This window comes from Herpailurus yagouaroundi, unplaced genomic scaffold, assembly GCF_014898765.1.
Source record: "Herpailurus yagouaroundi ecotype Mexico unplaced genomic scaffold, PumYag 180, whole genome shotgun sequence".
In the NCBI taxonomy this organism is placed as follows: domain Eukaryota; kingdom Metazoa; phylum Chordata; class Mammalia; order Carnivora; family Felidae; genus Herpailurus; species Herpailurus yagouaroundi.
The window spans coordinates 6,386,133-6,401,779 of NW_024412411.1; the positions used below are offsets into that span (position 1 = coordinate 6,386,133).

Consider the following 15,647-nt stretch of genomic DNA (forward strand, 5'->3'; position numbering starts at 1 on the left):
AGAGAGCGAGAGAGAACGCATGAGCAGGCAGGGGCAGAGAGAGAGGGAGACACAGAATCTGGAGCAGGCTCCAAGCTGTCAGCACAGAGCCTGACGTGGGGCTTGAACTCACGAACTGTGAGATCGTGATCTGAGTCGAAGATGGACGCTTAACCAACTGAGCCACCCAGGCGCCCCTCGGTGCCATGTTATTAAGGAACCACCAAGAAGAAAGGAAGGAGGCACTTAAGGACGGCTACTCCATAAGCAGGCACATGTCAAAGGTTATGTAAGCCCTTCAGTCATTCCATAGCCCTGGGAGGTAGGTGTTAACCATCCCCCCTTTACAGATGAGCAGACTGAGGTGTAGAGAAGCAAAGCGATCTGCCAAAGATCTGTTCTTTGCGGCTGATTCCCCCGCCTGGGGACAGACGGTCACCGGGCTCCCATAGCCAGGCAGGGCTGGGCTGTAGATGATGGGTCTGAGTGCCCTGGAGCTGGAGGTTCGTGGGCTCTGATCTGAGAAGTTAGCCCAGCCCTGGGCCGTGTGGGGTGTTCTTCGTGGAGAATGCCCTTATGTCCCCATTCCCCACTGACCAGCTCCCTTGTCTCCTGTTGCCCACTTTCCAACCTCAGACCAACTGCGGAGGGCGGGTGAGTGTGGCACAGAGCTGGCTCTGGCTGTCCGTACGTGCTTGGCTGGCCGGTCCCTCAGCCTGCGTCCCCACTCCACCCTACCTCTGCCTGCTTGGGCTCTTGCCTGCAGTGGGGTGGTCAGCACGGTCAGGCTCTGCTGCTTCTGGCATGGGGCTGCTTGGAGGGAGAGCCTGGATGGCAGGGGAGCATCCTCCAGGGCCCAGAGAAGGGCACTAAATGGCCAGTTCTCCTGGCCCAGGGCAGGTAGTGCCAGAACTGGAACCCAGGTCTGGGCTGCGCGGCCCAGGGCTGCTTCGCACAGCCATCCTGGCCCTGGTTGGGGCATTTCCCCTGAAATGGGGTGCTGGCAGCAGCACTTTCCCTGCATGGCTACCTTGGGCTGAGGCTTCTGGGGTGATGCACTAAGCCCTAGGTGGGAGGCGACAGGGGCCCGACCGTCACTTCCCGTTGGCGGTCACACCTTTCTTCAGTCTCTCCAGGCCCGGATGTCAATATATCCATCACCCATTATAGGCTGAGCCTGACCTTTTCAAGCTGGGGTGGGGAGGGGCAAGTGGAGGGAGCAGTGATCCCTGGGCACCTTATTCTGCCTGGTGGCTAGAGGTCCGGGCCATGTTGTCCCCTGCGTGGCAGGGCCCCGGCCTCACAGCAGGAAATCTTGTACACAGGTGGCCAGTTAGTGCACCGACAGAGGAGCCCAAGGAGAGAAAGGCCCCTAGTAGTTTGAGGTGCACCGGGTCCCTGCACCTGTGCTGGCCAGGATGGCTGGAGGTGTCCTGTCCCCCAGAACACAGGGGTCCCTCCGCCCTCGGGCAGTGCTATGGAGACTGGGGCCTACCCAGCCCCCAAACCACATCCCCCAGCCCCTTCAGCCTGTTATGATTTGGTTCCACTCCCCCTGGACCAACCTAGCCTCTGCTCCAGACTGGTCTGGTTTATGAATATTACTCCAAACCTTTGGGATACAGGGCTTGGAGGCAAAAGTGGGGACCATACTTTTGAGTAATTTGAGTAATACCTGCAGTGTGCTATGACTTCTAAAGTACACTACCTCCTAATCCTTATAAACAGTTACATTATGCCCATTTTACAGATAATGATACGGAAAATGGGGACTTAGAGACGCTCCCTTTCTCCCCACTTGTTCCTCCCTTCATCAGATCTCACTGAGCACCTACTCCAACCTAGACCCAATGTTAGTTTGACAGCCCCACTCTCAGCTCCTAGAGACGCTGGATTCTGACCTCAGGTCCTGTGACTCCAAAGTCAGGGCTGTCCCTTCCAGAGGAATGGAGCAGGGCAGAGCCTGAGAACTTTCTAGAGTCAGAGCCTCCCTCACGGGAAGTGGTGAGTTCTTCGTCCCTTTTTGCCCGCAGACGTACACAGGCTCCATTCTAGTGGCTGTGAACCCCTACCAGCTGCTCTCCATCTACTCACCAGAGCACATCCGCCAGTACACCAACAAGAAGATTGGGGAGATGCCCCCCCACATCTTTGCCATTGCCGATAATTGCTACTTCAACATGAAACGCAACAGCCGTGACCAGTGCTGTATCATCAGGTGGGTAGCCCGGCACCAGACTGGAGCTCCAACTTTGTGCTCCTGCTAGTGCCTCATGGAGAATCACCTCCCCTTTCTCAGGCCTTCTATCTCTATTGATGCTGCCAAAGTTCTTGTTAGCATTTGAGACCTACCTTGTTCATTACTGGGTTCTGTTAAGTTGTAGTCAGGTGAAATTTTAGGTTCCTATTCTCTCCTGGGCAAAGGGTAATAGGACAGAGCGTTGGTCTAGCATCAACATATGCCATGCTCTATGGCAAGTATAGATGGAGGGGTGTCTGTGTCTAAATAAAGGGGAAGGAAAGTACCTTTGGCTGTGGCAGAGCACTGAGCTGCTGTAGCCTTTCCCCATCCCTGCAAGGTCCATATTGTCAGCCTATTTTACAGATTGGGTAGGGGGAGGCGCGGGTGGGGGAAGCGGCTTGGGCCAAAGCCCCGTAGGGAGAGGGCCAGTGCAGGCTGTGACGGGTCCTACCCCTCTCTGGGTCTCCCCTGCAGTGGGGAGTCTGGGGCAGGGAAGACAGAGAGCACAAAGCTGATCCTGCAGTTCCTGGCGGCCATCAGTGGGCAGCACTCGTGGATCGAGCAGCAGGTGCTGGAAGCCACCCCCATCCTGGAAGGTAGGGCCAGGGCTCTCAGAGTGGGGCTGGGTGGCTGGGTGGGTGCTGACCTTGCCCATGACCCTCTCCCCACCCCGAAGCATTTGGGAACGCCAAGACCATCCGCAACGACAACTCAAGCCGCTTTGGGAAGTACATCGATATCCACTTCAACAAGCGAGGTGCCATCGAGGGTGCCAAGATCGAGCAGTACCTGCTGGAAAAGTCACGTGTCTGTCGTCAGGTGGGCCCGAGCCCGGGGCAGAGCTGACCTGCACAGGACCCCCGGCCTCAGGGGCGGGGGGGTGGGGGGGTACGTGTAGTCTGGATCGTCCCTATGCTGCTGCCGGCTTGTCTCAGGGCTTGAATTCCTGCCATGAAACCTACCTGTAGGGGCTTTTTTGTGGAAGTCATTTGTTAAAACAGTAAACCACGTCTCCGTCTTGACTGTCTGGTTTCTGATGCCTCTTCCTGCCCCTGCCCCCCAACACTTTGTACCCCATTTTCAGGCTCCCGATGAAAGAAATTACCACGTGTTCTACTGCATGCTGGAGGGCATGAGTGCGGATCAGAAGAAGAAGCTGGGCCTGGGCCAGGCCACAGACTATAACTACTTGGCTATGGTGAGGCTTGGGCAGGGCACCAGGGAGGGAGACACCTGTCCCAGCGAGGTCGGGGGCAGTCCACTCGGCCCCTCCCCAGCTCCAGGCCTGGCGGGCGGGATCCTCCATGTGGGCTTTCCCCTTGTCCCCTGACTGCCCCAGGCAACTCTGGGCTTGTATGTGCCATAAGGCCTGTCCCGACTTTGGGCGTTTTCCCAGCTGCACATGCATCTAGATGAATCGTCATCACAGATCTACACGTTCCTAAATTTGCATAGACACACATGCCCACGTGTACACGTGCACAGACCTGCCTGCACACACGTGCTACTCGTTCAGCCTTCGAGGATGTGAAGACCGAGATCTCTGCCAGGACCCCCAAGACTATAGGGCACAGGCTGTTGCAGCTTCAGCCTCGCTGGTCACAGAGCCTGGTGCCAGCCTCTTGCCGCTGGCTGGCCACCAGCGAGAAGTGGGCCCCAGGACCATGGCTGCCACCCAGCATTGGTTGGAGGGTGTGTGTATGTACACAACAGGCTCGGGGGGGGGGGGGGTACCAGCTTCCTTAGCCCTGGGGAGAACCCATGGCTGGGCTGGGCCAGGCCGCATGGATGCAAATGAGGAACGTGGGGACAACAAAGGAGTGTGTGTGCTATAGGTGTGACAGGCCTTCCCAGGCACTTCCTGGAGCCGGATAAGAAGCTACGTGTGCACACACGTGTCTCGTGGGCACACGTCATGAGGCAGAGTCCTGTCAGTGCCCAGCATCCCAGATTGGCTCGGCCTGGCAGAGGGGGCCCTGCATCCCAGGTACTGCCTCTCTGGGAGTCCCTACGGCCTTGCTGATGCCCTCCTGCACCCCACTCTCCCACCCCTCCCACCAGGGTAACTGCATAACCTGCGAGGGCCGGGAGGACAGCCAGGAGTACGCCAACATCCGCTCAGCAATGAAGGTGCTCATGTTCACAGACACTGAGAACTGGGAGATCTCGAAGCTCCTGGCTTCCATCCTGCACCTGGGCAACCTGCAGTATGAGGGTGAGGAGCCCGGATGGTGTGCCCCCACCCCACTCCACCCCACCCCTGCACGGAGTCCAAAGGCAGCTCAGCACCTAGCCACCACCTGTGGGGGATTGTGGCTCAGTTTCTGTCCCAGCAGGTACAAACCCTGCTTCATAGGAGCCAGGGCTGCCACTGAGCACTCTGGGCATCTAGGGTGGAGGAGTACGAGGGGAGAGGGGCATGACTGTCAGTGTCTCCACTTGGATGCCAGGCATGGTGCCAGGTGCTGGGCATACACAGTTCCTGCCCTCAGGGTGCCTATAGCTCATGAGGAGAACATACATTGACCCAGAGAAGCACTTGATCGCAGTGCTGATGGGCTCTGTGGACAAAGCAGGACCCCTGACAGCCTGGCCCTCCTAGCCTGCCCTTTCCCCCCATGCCTGCCCTCCCTCTCCTGACCCTGCGCCCCCTTGCTGCCGACAGCCCGCACGTTTGAAAACCTGGATGCCTGTGAGGTCCTCTTCTCCCCATCCCTGGCTACAGCTGCGTCCCTGCTTGAGGTCAGTGTCCAGCCTTCTGTCCCCAGGGCTGCTTCTGTTTCTCTCAGAGGGACAGTTTTGACTCAGGTTCAGGGGGCTGGGGATGTGGGAACCTGGAAGCCGGGGCTGTCTGCTTTGGAGAATTCTGGAAGTTCAGTGTGGAGAACCAACTGTGGGTAGGTAGGATCTGTGCTGGGCACGGGTCTCAGAGGGGGAGTGGAGCCCAGCACCCAGGAGCCTTGCCGCCCTAGCCCCACTGCTCCTGGGGATGAGGTAGGGCGCAGGGGATCTGGGGTGAGCCGGCCCGTTGGTGTTTTAGCCAAGGGTTACTAGGCTCCGCCCTGGGTTTGAAAACTGGGATGAATAAAGCCAGGGTCTGTCCCAGTCCTAAGAGGGCCAGGTAACATGCTAAGGCTGTCAAGGAGAGAGCAGTCCTTCTGGGTAGTGTTTGGGTGGGGTTTGACATTTGGGGGGTATCTGGCTGTGGGGAAGGCGTTCTCGGTGGAGGAAATGGTTTGAGCAAGGCCTGGTTGGACAGGGGAAGGGGCGTTCTCTGGTGTGGGGGGAGGGAGGGATGGGCTGCGGGTGGCTGGCTGAGCGCCTGGATGCTGCCCTGCCAGGTGAACCCCCCAGACCTGATGAACTGTCTGACCAGCCGCACCCTCATCACCCGCGGGGAGACGGTGTCCACCCCGCTCAGCAGGGAGCAGGCACTGGATGTACGAGATGCCTTCGTCAAGGTGGGCCGTTTGTGGAGTGGCACTGGCTCACTCCACCCCTTGGGGTGTTAGGTTGTTGATATGGGCAGGAGGGGATTAGTCCAAGGAGCTAGAAGGACATCTGGGCCTGGACCCCTACCTGCCCTTGGGTTTGCGTCCTGCCCACTGGCTCTCTGGGGGGGCCTAAGCAAGAGTCTGCCTTCTCCTGAGCTCTGTTCATCCTACAAGGGGCTGTTATGCTCCTCAGGAGCCCTGCCAGCCCTGGTCTCCTCAGGTCCTCCACCCCTGGCCTGCTCTGCTCTGCTCTCCAGCCCCATGGGGCCTCATACTGGGTCATATTCTTTGGGTACTTGGTCTGCTGTGCTATTCCCAGCCCAGAGAATACCCTCTCTGGTCTCTCTAAGGAAGACACTGAAGATGGACCAGGTCAGGTGGAGAGGGCCCCCAGTCCTTTCCATTTCCACAGTCCAGATTGCCACCCCCCCGCCTCACACCAGGTTTGGTGCTGTTAGGGAGACAGAGATGGATGGAGATATGGGAGCCCAAATGAGGGCTTCTTCCTAAACTTCGAGGTTAGGAAGGCTTGACAGAGCTTTGACAAGGAGAAGGAATTGTTCTAGCAGGAAAGGGAAAAGCTTGAGGAAAGGCTAGGGGGTTTCAAATAGCACAGAAGGGGCTGAGTGAGGCCATGACGGCCCGGGGTCTTCTTGGGAGGGCATGCTGGGCGCAGCGACTGACACAGCCCCCTCACAGGGCATCTACGGGCGGCTCTTTGTGTGGATAGTGGACAAGATCAATGCAGCAATTTACAAGCCCCCCTCCCAGGAAGTGAAGAGCTCTCGCCGGTCCATCGGCCTCCTGGACATCTTTGGGTTCGAGAACTTTGCTGTGAACAGGTACCACAAGGGGCTCTGCTCTGTGGGAATTTTCTTTCACAACATGGACATAACAGGTGTCACATCTCTGCCTTTAAACCTGAATCTCATCAGCCGACTTCCCACCTCCCCTGATGGCTTTGGATCCCTCTTCACTCCCCTCTCTGCCCGCCCCTACCCAGTGCCCTGGCTCTTCCTCTCCCAGGTGCTCTTCCAGGGATTTGGTGCCCACCTGGTAGCCCTCTCTTCTGACTCAGTGTCCCCTTCTCCACCTCTGGGATGGGGGGGGGCGGGTCTTGACAACGGCGCCCACCTCAGAGGCTGGAGAGCCCGTGATGGGAGCACCGCGTGGCCAAGGGTGTGCTGTACACGGGGCCCAGGCCAGGCCAGCACCTCACCCGTGCCCTGTGCACCCTGCAGCTTCGAGCAGCTCTGCATCAACTTCGCCAACGAGCACCTGCAGCAGTTCTTTGTGCGGCACGTGTTCAAGCTGGAGCAGGAGGAGTACGACCTGGAGAGCATCGACTGGCTGCACATCGAGTTCACCGACAACCAGGACGCTCTGGACATGATCGCCAACAAGCCCATGAACATCATCTCCCTCATCGATGAGGAGAGCAAGTTCCCCAAGGTGGGCCTGCCCTTGTTGGAGCCCGTGCAAAACATCCCCTCACACTCTGAGCCTCCAATTTCCTCCTCTGCGAAATGGGACTGATGACACATTCCTCTCAGGGTGCCTCTGAGGCCGATTCAGGTGCATTTGTCTGACATCTGGGGATCACCTACGGTCCACAGGGTCCTGGACCAAACAATGATGATTTAAGCTAATAGCTGGTACAGAATAGGTGCCCCACACATGGAATGTGTCTCGGGGCAGGGGCGGGTACTGCTCCCATGACTTTCATTGTGGGAAATAGATCTTCTACACTGGACTGTAGTTCCAATCCACCCACTTAACAGATAGGGAAATGGAGGCCCAGAGAGTTCCTGTGTGGGGTACCAATGAAGGGAGGGAGCTCCTGAGAAAGACAGAAGAGGGGGTGCAAAGGCCTGGGGCGGCAAAGGCAGAAGGACCTGGGAGAGGGAGGGGTGGGGGGGAGGGGGCTGACCACGGTGCTCGGTTCCCACAGGGCACGGACACCACCATGTTGCATAAGTTGAACTCCCAGCACAAGCTGAACTCGAACTACATCCCCCCCAAGAACAACCATGAGACTCAGTTTGGAATCAACCACTTTGCAGGCGTCGTCTACTATGAGAGCCAAGGTACAAGCGGGCTGTCTGGGGCTGGGGTCTCCTCTCCTGTGCCCTCTCTGACCCTCCCCTTCTGCCCAGAACGGGGGTGGGAATGCAGAGAGGGAAGGGGCCTTAGGAAACACTGGGCCCAGTGCTCTTCCTTTCTTACAGAGATTTTAATCAATTGTGGTGAAGTATAGGAAATGTACCATGTTAACAATTTTTAAGGCTAAAATTCAGTGGCATTAAGTACATTCACGATATCGTGCAGCCATCACCCATACCCATTTCCAGAGCCTGTTCATCACCCCAAATAAGTGCTGATTAAGCAATAACTCCCCATTCTCCCCAGCCCCGGTTACTTCTATTCTGTTTCTATATCATATCTATATCATATCTATGTGTCTGACTCTGACCTCCTATAAGTGAAATCGTACAGTATTTACCCTTTTGTGTCTGGCTTATTTCTCTCAGCATGTCCTTAAGTTTCATCTATGTTGTATCATGTGTCAGAATTTCCTTCCTTTTTAATGGCTGAATAATATTTCTGTGTGTGTGTGTGTGTGTGTGTGTGTGTGTGTGTGTGTGTATTCATCCATCTCTTGATGCACATTTGGGTTGTTGCCACCTTTTGGCTATCGTGAGTAGTGCTGCCACCAACATGGGTGTACAAGCATCTGAGTCCCTGCTTTCAATTCTTTCGGGTGGGCTTAGTGCTCCTTTGTACAGATGGGAAAGCTGAGGCTCAGAAGGGAAAGTTAACGGTCTTTCCTGACATGGCCCATGAGGTGCAAATCTGGGCCTGGAACCAGCCCTGTTATTCACCCAAACTCTCAGCAACACGACTAAGTGTAAGCTTTGAAGGGGATACCTCCTCCTTGCTGCTGGGACATGCAGTTGGGTTCATTTTAAAGCTAGAGGTGAAGAAGAGAGAACACGTCAGCTTCACCCCACTTGGAATCGCAGATTGCCCTTGCAGCTCCACCCCTACCGTCCTGGTCTAGAGGACCGTGTCCTTGGATGGACATCGGCTGTGGTGTGTGTCTCAAAGGGTCCCATGTGCAGTCTCAGGCCAGTGAAAATCGAAACAAACAAGCAAAGAGCTATTGGTTTCATACTTCCTTGTTTGTTTATTTAAAAAAAAAAATTTTAACTTTTTTATCTTAGAGAGTGAGCATGAGAGAGTCGGGGAGGGGCAGAGGGAGAGGGAGAGAATCCAAGCAGGCTCTACACTCAGCACAGAGCCTGATGTGGGGCTCAATAGCATGATCCTGGGATCATGACCTGAGCTGAAATCAAGAGTCAGACGCTCAACCGACTGAGCCCCCAGGCACCCCTCATATATACTGATAAGTATATCAGTGAGCCAGCCTGAAGGGATGGAATCTGAAGGCTCCCAGCCCTCCTTCAACTATTGGACTGTGAGATCCAACCCTGCTGTTAAAAAGGAAGTCAACGCTATGTCTGAGGACATTTGGGAAAACAAATGTGTCTGTTGTTAGGAGTAGTAGAGGATTGTGTGTGTGTGTGTGTGTGTGTGTGTGTGTGTGTGTGTGTGTTTTAATGTTTATTTTTGAGAGATAGAGACAGACAAACAAACTGAGAGCAAGCTGGGGAGGGGAAGAGAGAGAGAGGGAGACACAGAATCCGAAGTAGGTTCCAGGCTCTGAGCTGTCAGCACAGAGCCGGATGCGGGGTTCGAACTCATGAAGCATGAGATCGTGACCTGAGCTGGAGTCAGATGCTTAACCGACTGAGCCACCCAGGCACCCTGAGGATTGTATTTTTCAGTTCAGTTCAACCTATATTCACTGAGATCTATTATGTGTCAGACTTCATGCTTTTGCTGAGAATACAGATGAGAATATTGAGTGGACTCTGCACAAAGTTATAAAATTATAACTATAATTAAATTATAAACTAATTAAACTAAATACCCATTATATTTATAATTATATTTATAAATATAAATTATAAACTAAAATATAAAATTAAATATAAAATTAATTAAATTAAATTAAATATAAAAATATACATTAAATTACATTAAATCTAAAATTAAAATGATCTACTTCATGGATTTAAAAACTGAGGCACAGAGAGGGAAATGACTTGCCTAAAGTCACTAACCAGTTTTGAGCTGCTTTAAACAATTCTGCCAGCATTTCCTGGTTCGCAAAGTACTGTTTTAATTCGGCATTTCATTTATGAAGCAGGTGGTATTAGGTGATCTGAAGCAAAGCAAGAGCTTATGGGTATCGTCATTCCCTTCTGACAAATGAGGAGGCTGAGGTCCGGAAGGGGACCATCCTAGGGCCCCAGAGTGAGTCTGAGACGTTCCATTAGAACCCGCAATTCCATCCCAACTCCAAAACCCACCCTTCCTCTGCTGAGTGCCTCCTGGGACACCCCCCTCCCCAGACACTAGGCGGGCCTCCCTGCACTGGGTCTCTGTGCTGTCTGCAAGCCAGGGCGGCCTGAGTCCCACAGGGTAAGGGTCCTGCTTCTCTGCAGTGTTCTTCCTCGCCAGGCAGGCATCCCCAGCCCTTGGGCACTCCATCTTCCACCCCGCCCTATCAAGCCCCTTCTCCCAACCCCCGCCATTAACCAGTTCTTTAACTCAGTCCCTGGGACCAACAGCCCTCTTGGGGATCTGTATGGTGGAGAGGAGCCTCCCCGGGCTGGTGCCAGGAGTCCCACATTCAAGTCTTAACTCTGCTCATGGCTTGCTCTGTGGTGTTAGATAACTAGCTCAGCTCCTCTGAGCATTGGTTTCCACCCTTGTGGGATGGGGAAGACAATCCCTGCCCACCCCACAAATACAGAGGGGGTTGTGAGCATCAGTGCTGTGAGGACCCTTGGTAAAACAGAGTGCACTGGGCAAATTCAAGGTATTTTAAATTCCTGTACTATTAGCTGGAACTAGATCAGCACGTGTTCTCTTCCAGGTGACACGCTGTAATTAACAAGGGCTTTTGATACTTTCCTTCAAAAGACTAAGGCTGGCGTTGTGGGCACTGGGTGGTTCACTGGGGAAGGCATCCCTGCCCGACCTGGGGGCCGAGGTCTCCTGCCCTTCTCTTTGAGCACATCTGGAAGAGGGGGCTGTGTGGTGAGGGAGAGGGAGGTCTGGCTCTGCCCCTCGCTTTCTCTGTGATGTCGGGCAGGCCACTGCCCTCTCCAGGCTCTGGTGTGGCCCACCAGAAAATGGACGTGGTTGAACTCAGTGAAGTTTGAGGGTCTTCCTGGCTCAGACGGCGAGGATTTGGGGAGGCGCTGAGGCTTGTCAGGAAGAGGCTGCTGCAGTGCTCGAGGTGTGACTGCTTCTTGCCCCTGCCCAGGCTTCCTGGAGAAGAACCGGGACACCCTGCATGGAGACATCATCCAGCTGGTCCACTCCTCCAGAAACAAGTTCATCAAGCAGATCTTCCAGGCCGATGTCGCCATGGTAACATGGGGGCGGGGCCTCTGTTGGGCAGGAAGGCCCCCCTCTACCCCTTCCCCGGGAAGCTAGGCCTGTACCTCGGCCCACCCTTGTGCAGGTTTTTCCCCTGTGCACCTTTGGCCACAGAGAGGGGACAGGGCTTTGCTGTGGTTCCAGGAGAAACCCAGGGCCTCCACTATCCTCCTATCTGGTCCTCCTGCTATACCAACTCAGGGGAGGGCACAAGGCCCAGAGAAGGATGACATGAGAGGTCACAGAGCAGAGCCTGATCAGGACACATTTACTGGGCAGGTGCCCCAAACTGGATGCCCAGCAGCTCACAGGGAGCCTGGGAGGAGGGAGCACATCTAGCCTCAAGGACAAGGATGGATGCGGGTATTCAGAGAAACAAACACAAAGGGTCTGTGTGCCCCAGCCCTGAGCCCCACGCAGGGGTGCAGAATTTCCCACCCTCGGCATTTCCTTTGTCCCTAGAGTGCTGTTTCCTGCAGGATGGTATGCCTTTTTATTTCACATTTTCTTCCTGTCCCATGACTTCCTGAAGGGCACACAGAGGGACTCACGGGGAGGGCAGAGCCGCTGCCCCCCTCAGTGCCTGTCCAGGCGCCTGCCCTGCCCCGGTCCCAGGGGCCCAGACCTCTGCCTCAAGGGGCCTCCTTTCTCCTTGGTGGATGTTGCTCTGTTTGCTGACCCACCACGTTCTCCTTGCTCCCTGCCCCCTCTCGCCCTGCACTGTGGTTCCTGTTATAGTTTCTCTGTGGTTATTCATCGGGCACTCTTCGCCAGTCAGCAGCTTCTGTGAAGGTAAAAGACCCCTGTCTGGGGCCAGTGGATGGCGGGCAAGGCCTCAGCAGCCCCTGGGGCCGGGCTGTGTCCTTGGCCCCCGTGGCACTGAGGTTTTGGGGAAAGGGCCGGCTTTTTCTTATTTTCTTTCTTTTTTTTTTTTGAGTGTGTTTTTATTTTTTGTGGAGTGGTTTGTGGAGTGGTTTTGCTTTTTTGTTGTTTGACTTGTGTGAACTGTGGCCATCTCAGTTTCTTAAAGGAGGAAACTGACTCCTAGAAAAAGAGACAGGGCTTGCCCAGCATGCCCCGTGAACCAGGGGCAGAGCCAGGACTCGAATCCAGGTCTCCCACATCTTCTGCCCCCCCTGAGTTTCTTCGGGGTATCCAGGTCTGCTTCTTCCCCCGGGCCCTGCCAAGTGCTTCTGTGCTCACGACTTGGTCAGATCCCTCAGTAGCCCTGCAGGACAGGAGGCGCAGGTGGTATTTTCTGCATTATGCAGATGGGGGACTGAAGCTCAGAGATGAGGGGTGACTCACCCCAAGTCACAGTATCCTGTGGAGCTGGGACTAACGTCATCACCCCGGACCTCCTCAGGCCCTGGAACAGCATCCCTGGGGTGTCCTGACCACCGGCTTCGGATTGTGGCTCCTAAGGTGCTTTAGAGGTCCCAGGGGTGCGGGGTACCCGTTAGCAACAGCATGGCTTTGCAGTCCCCTTGCCTCTCTTTCCCCTCTTCTCAACACTCAATTTCCTCTCTGCCTAGTACCGATGTCCTCCCACACTTGGTCTTAATGCTGAGTCTCTCTTCCTTCCTGCATGTGTGGCAGCCCCCTATTGCCGAGTGCCTCGTAGAGTTCCAAAACAGTTCCCAAGAGCCACAGCAGCGGAGAAGGGCGTCTGGCATATCAGGAGCAGGGGGTGTGACTGGACAGTGGCCTCTGTCCTCTGCCCGTGGGTTGGCCCCGGGACCCTCCCCTCCCTGCCAACACTGTGGCCCAGCTGCTGACAGGGCGAGTGTGGGGCCCCCGCCAGAGTGGGGACCCTAGGCACCGGAAGCTTTTCTGCACTTGGCCATCCCCACCCCGAGGCCTACATGTCACAGGGTGGCAGAATTGATGGGATAGCTGTGGCACTGGGCTCTTCCCACTCTCTCCTCTCCGCTGGTCCCCAGCCTACCCCTCCCAGGCCCAGCCTTTCCTCCTGGTCGTAGGCAGTCCTGCAAGACCACTGAACTTCGTCTCCTACCTCCGCTCCTCTCTTTCCAAAGCACCTGGAAGCATCTATCTGGGAGCCTCTCCACAAACTTTCCTGTTCTGGGACTTCTTCCCCTGGACCTGGGCACTAGAACCCACTTGTTGAGGAACTGTGGGGAGGCCCAAGAGAAAGACCCTGGGGCCTCTGGAAATGGCACACTCTTGAGGGAGTTTTGGAGCACAGAGTTAGAACACAGCAGTGACAAATTTGATCTTGATTGTATAGTCTTTTCTGGGCCAGGCTGGGAGCTACCCACTTACACGTCCCACCTCATTCACTCCCCACAGCAGCCCTGGCAGCAGTTGCTATGGTCCCCCTGTTGCAGGTAGAGAAGCTGGGGCCCAGAGAGGCCAAGGTGTTTGCTCAAGGTCACACAGTTTGTGACACCCAGGAATATGACCCAGGTCTGTCTTGGGGAGGTGTGGGAACTTGTCCAAAGTCGCACACAAGAGCTAACGGGAAGCTTTTTTTTTTTAATTTCTTTATTATTTTTGTTATTTTTAAAATTTTTAACGGGGAGCTTTTCAAGCCCTTTGCTCTTTGTCACTGCACAATGCTGTCTCTGTGAGCATCGCCCCTCAGAAAGAAAATACGTTTTGTCATTGCTGGAGACATGATAGATCTGCAAAAGGGACCCGGAAATCAGTCTGGTGGGGTGTGAAGTAGCCAGTCACAGTTTATCGATGACTATGCTTTTCTCAGGGTAGAAGCCCACGCCACCTCCTTCCGGTGATCCGAACATGCGTCCTGTGCCTGTCTCCAACCCCCCAATTTCCATCCTTTGACTCCTGTGTCTGCCTCCCCAAGTGGCCCTGGGCAGCCCCACCCCCGCCTTTGCTGCTGGAGGGACCAGCTGAGCCTTGAGGACCACGATTCTTCTAGGGCATCGTGCACCCTGATTAATGTCTAACCCCAGTCACACGTCCCCGGGCCCTGAGTCCACAGGACGCTTATTCACTCTTTACGCAGGTGGCTTCTCCCGCCTGCGTCTCCCCAGTCCTGCTCACGTCGTGCTCCGGCGTCTGCCCCTCGGATCCCCTCTGTGGAGTCATTTAACACTGAGCTGTGGACTCTCCCCTCCCACCTTGACCCCATTTCCAAAGGTCTGCGGATTAGCTCAGAAACCATGAATATCCTAAGGGACCGCTGTTCCCCTCAGTGTGATAGAACTGAATCAGAAACCCCGGCAGCCAGGAAGTGGGAGTAGACTACACTCGGCTCCCGTTTACGCGCCTTCATTCAGACACAAACATGAACGGGGTGCCTGTTCTATGCCAGACAACGTCCTGCGTCCTGGGGGCAGACTAGCGGATAAAACAGAAATAAAACCTCTGTCCTCCTAGAACTTACATTCTGGCAGAAGGGGCAAATAGCTAATTAGCAGATGAATAAGCGTAATACGTGGTTGTCAGGTGGGGATATGTAAAATGGAGACAAATGGAGGAAGGAAACATGCCAGTGGTAGGGCTTTGCAATTTTGAATAAGGGGCTCAGGAAAGGCCTCCTGGGAAGCTGGTGAGGAGGTGGAGGAGCCAGCCGTGTGCATCTGGAGGAGAAGCACTGCAGGGAGAAGGAACGGCAGGTGCAAAGCCCCGAGCCTGCCTGGTGCATCATGGGAGAGCAAGGAGGCTAGAAGGGAGGGGGCGGGGTGGTAGAGAGACCAGAGGTAACTGGGACCAGATCCTGAAGGACACCGTCAGCCCTCCGTGAGGGGCTCGGGAGCCATTGCAGGACTTTGTGTTGGGCAGATAGGAGTGGATTTGTGTTTTAACAGCTTCAGCCGGCTGCTGTGTTGATACTGGAGTTGGAGGGAGGTGTGGAGTGTGGGGGACAGAGGCAGGGAGACCGGTTTGGAGCTCGTTGTGGTGACCTGAGAGAAGCATGCTGGTGGCCGGACCGCTGACGACAGAGGAAGTGGAAAGAAGGAGTCAGATTCTGGATCTCTTTTGGAGGTAGAGACAGTAAGATTTTTGGCGCAGTGGATATGAGAGAAGAGGAGTTGGGGACCGCGCCTAGATTTCTGGCCTGAGCAGTTGGAAAGCGGACATTTCTGGGAGCCCACGGACACCAGGAGCCAGTTCAGCGAAGCGTTGCTGATTGTTGCTTGTGGCAGGCCCCCGGCCCCCGCAGAAAACAAGGCAGACCTAACTGTGCTCACCAGGCCCACAGCCCAACGGGGAAGACAGAAAGAAATAGTTCCAGAGTGGTGACAGAAACCAAAGAGAGGGTGTGCCGTGGGCGTGGGTCTGTGCGTGTGCTGTGTGTGCGCTCAGGGCAGGGGCTCTAATGCGGGCTGGGGAAAGCCCACCCCAGACGTCTCCCCCTCTGAGTCCTGGGTCATCCGGTGCTGCAGCTGGATCAGGTCCCGGGACGGTCATGGGTGTCACAGACC

The 15,647-nt window shown here is 55.3% G+C and overlaps 1 protein-coding gene across 5 annotated transcripts in view; it reads left to right on the plus strand.

Annotated features, from left to right (window-relative positions):
- The window catches only part of MYO7A (myosin VIIA), an 87,724-nt gene that overhangs the window by 33,141 nt on the left and 38,936 nt on the right, over positions 1-15,647 (plus strand). For 3 of the 5 annotated variants that reach the window (XM_040489445.1, XM_040489442.1, XM_040489444.1), the window contains 11 exons: positions 2,013-2,197; positions 2,696-2,817; positions 2,898-3,040; positions 3,306-3,419; positions 4,283-4,436; positions 4,887-4,963; positions 5,563-5,682; positions 6,415-6,557; positions 6,957-7,167; positions 7,667-7,802; positions 11,114-11,220. In XM_040489445.1, the coding sequence (XP_040345379.1) occupies positions 2,013-2,197; positions 2,696-2,817; positions 2,898-3,040; positions 3,306-3,419; positions 4,283-4,436; positions 4,887-4,963; positions 5,563-5,682; positions 6,415-6,557; positions 6,957-7,167; positions 7,667-7,802; positions 11,114-11,220 (1,512 nt within the window). Of the gene's footprint in view, positions 1-615; positions 634-2,012; positions 2,198-2,695; positions 2,818-2,897; positions 3,041-3,305; positions 3,420-4,282; positions 4,437-4,886; positions 4,964-5,562; positions 5,683-6,414; positions 6,558-6,956; positions 7,168-7,666; positions 7,803-11,113; positions 11,221-15,647 lie in introns of all 5 variants that reach the window. The other 2 variants (XR_005794696.1, XM_040489443.1) reach the window with 1 other exon arrangement.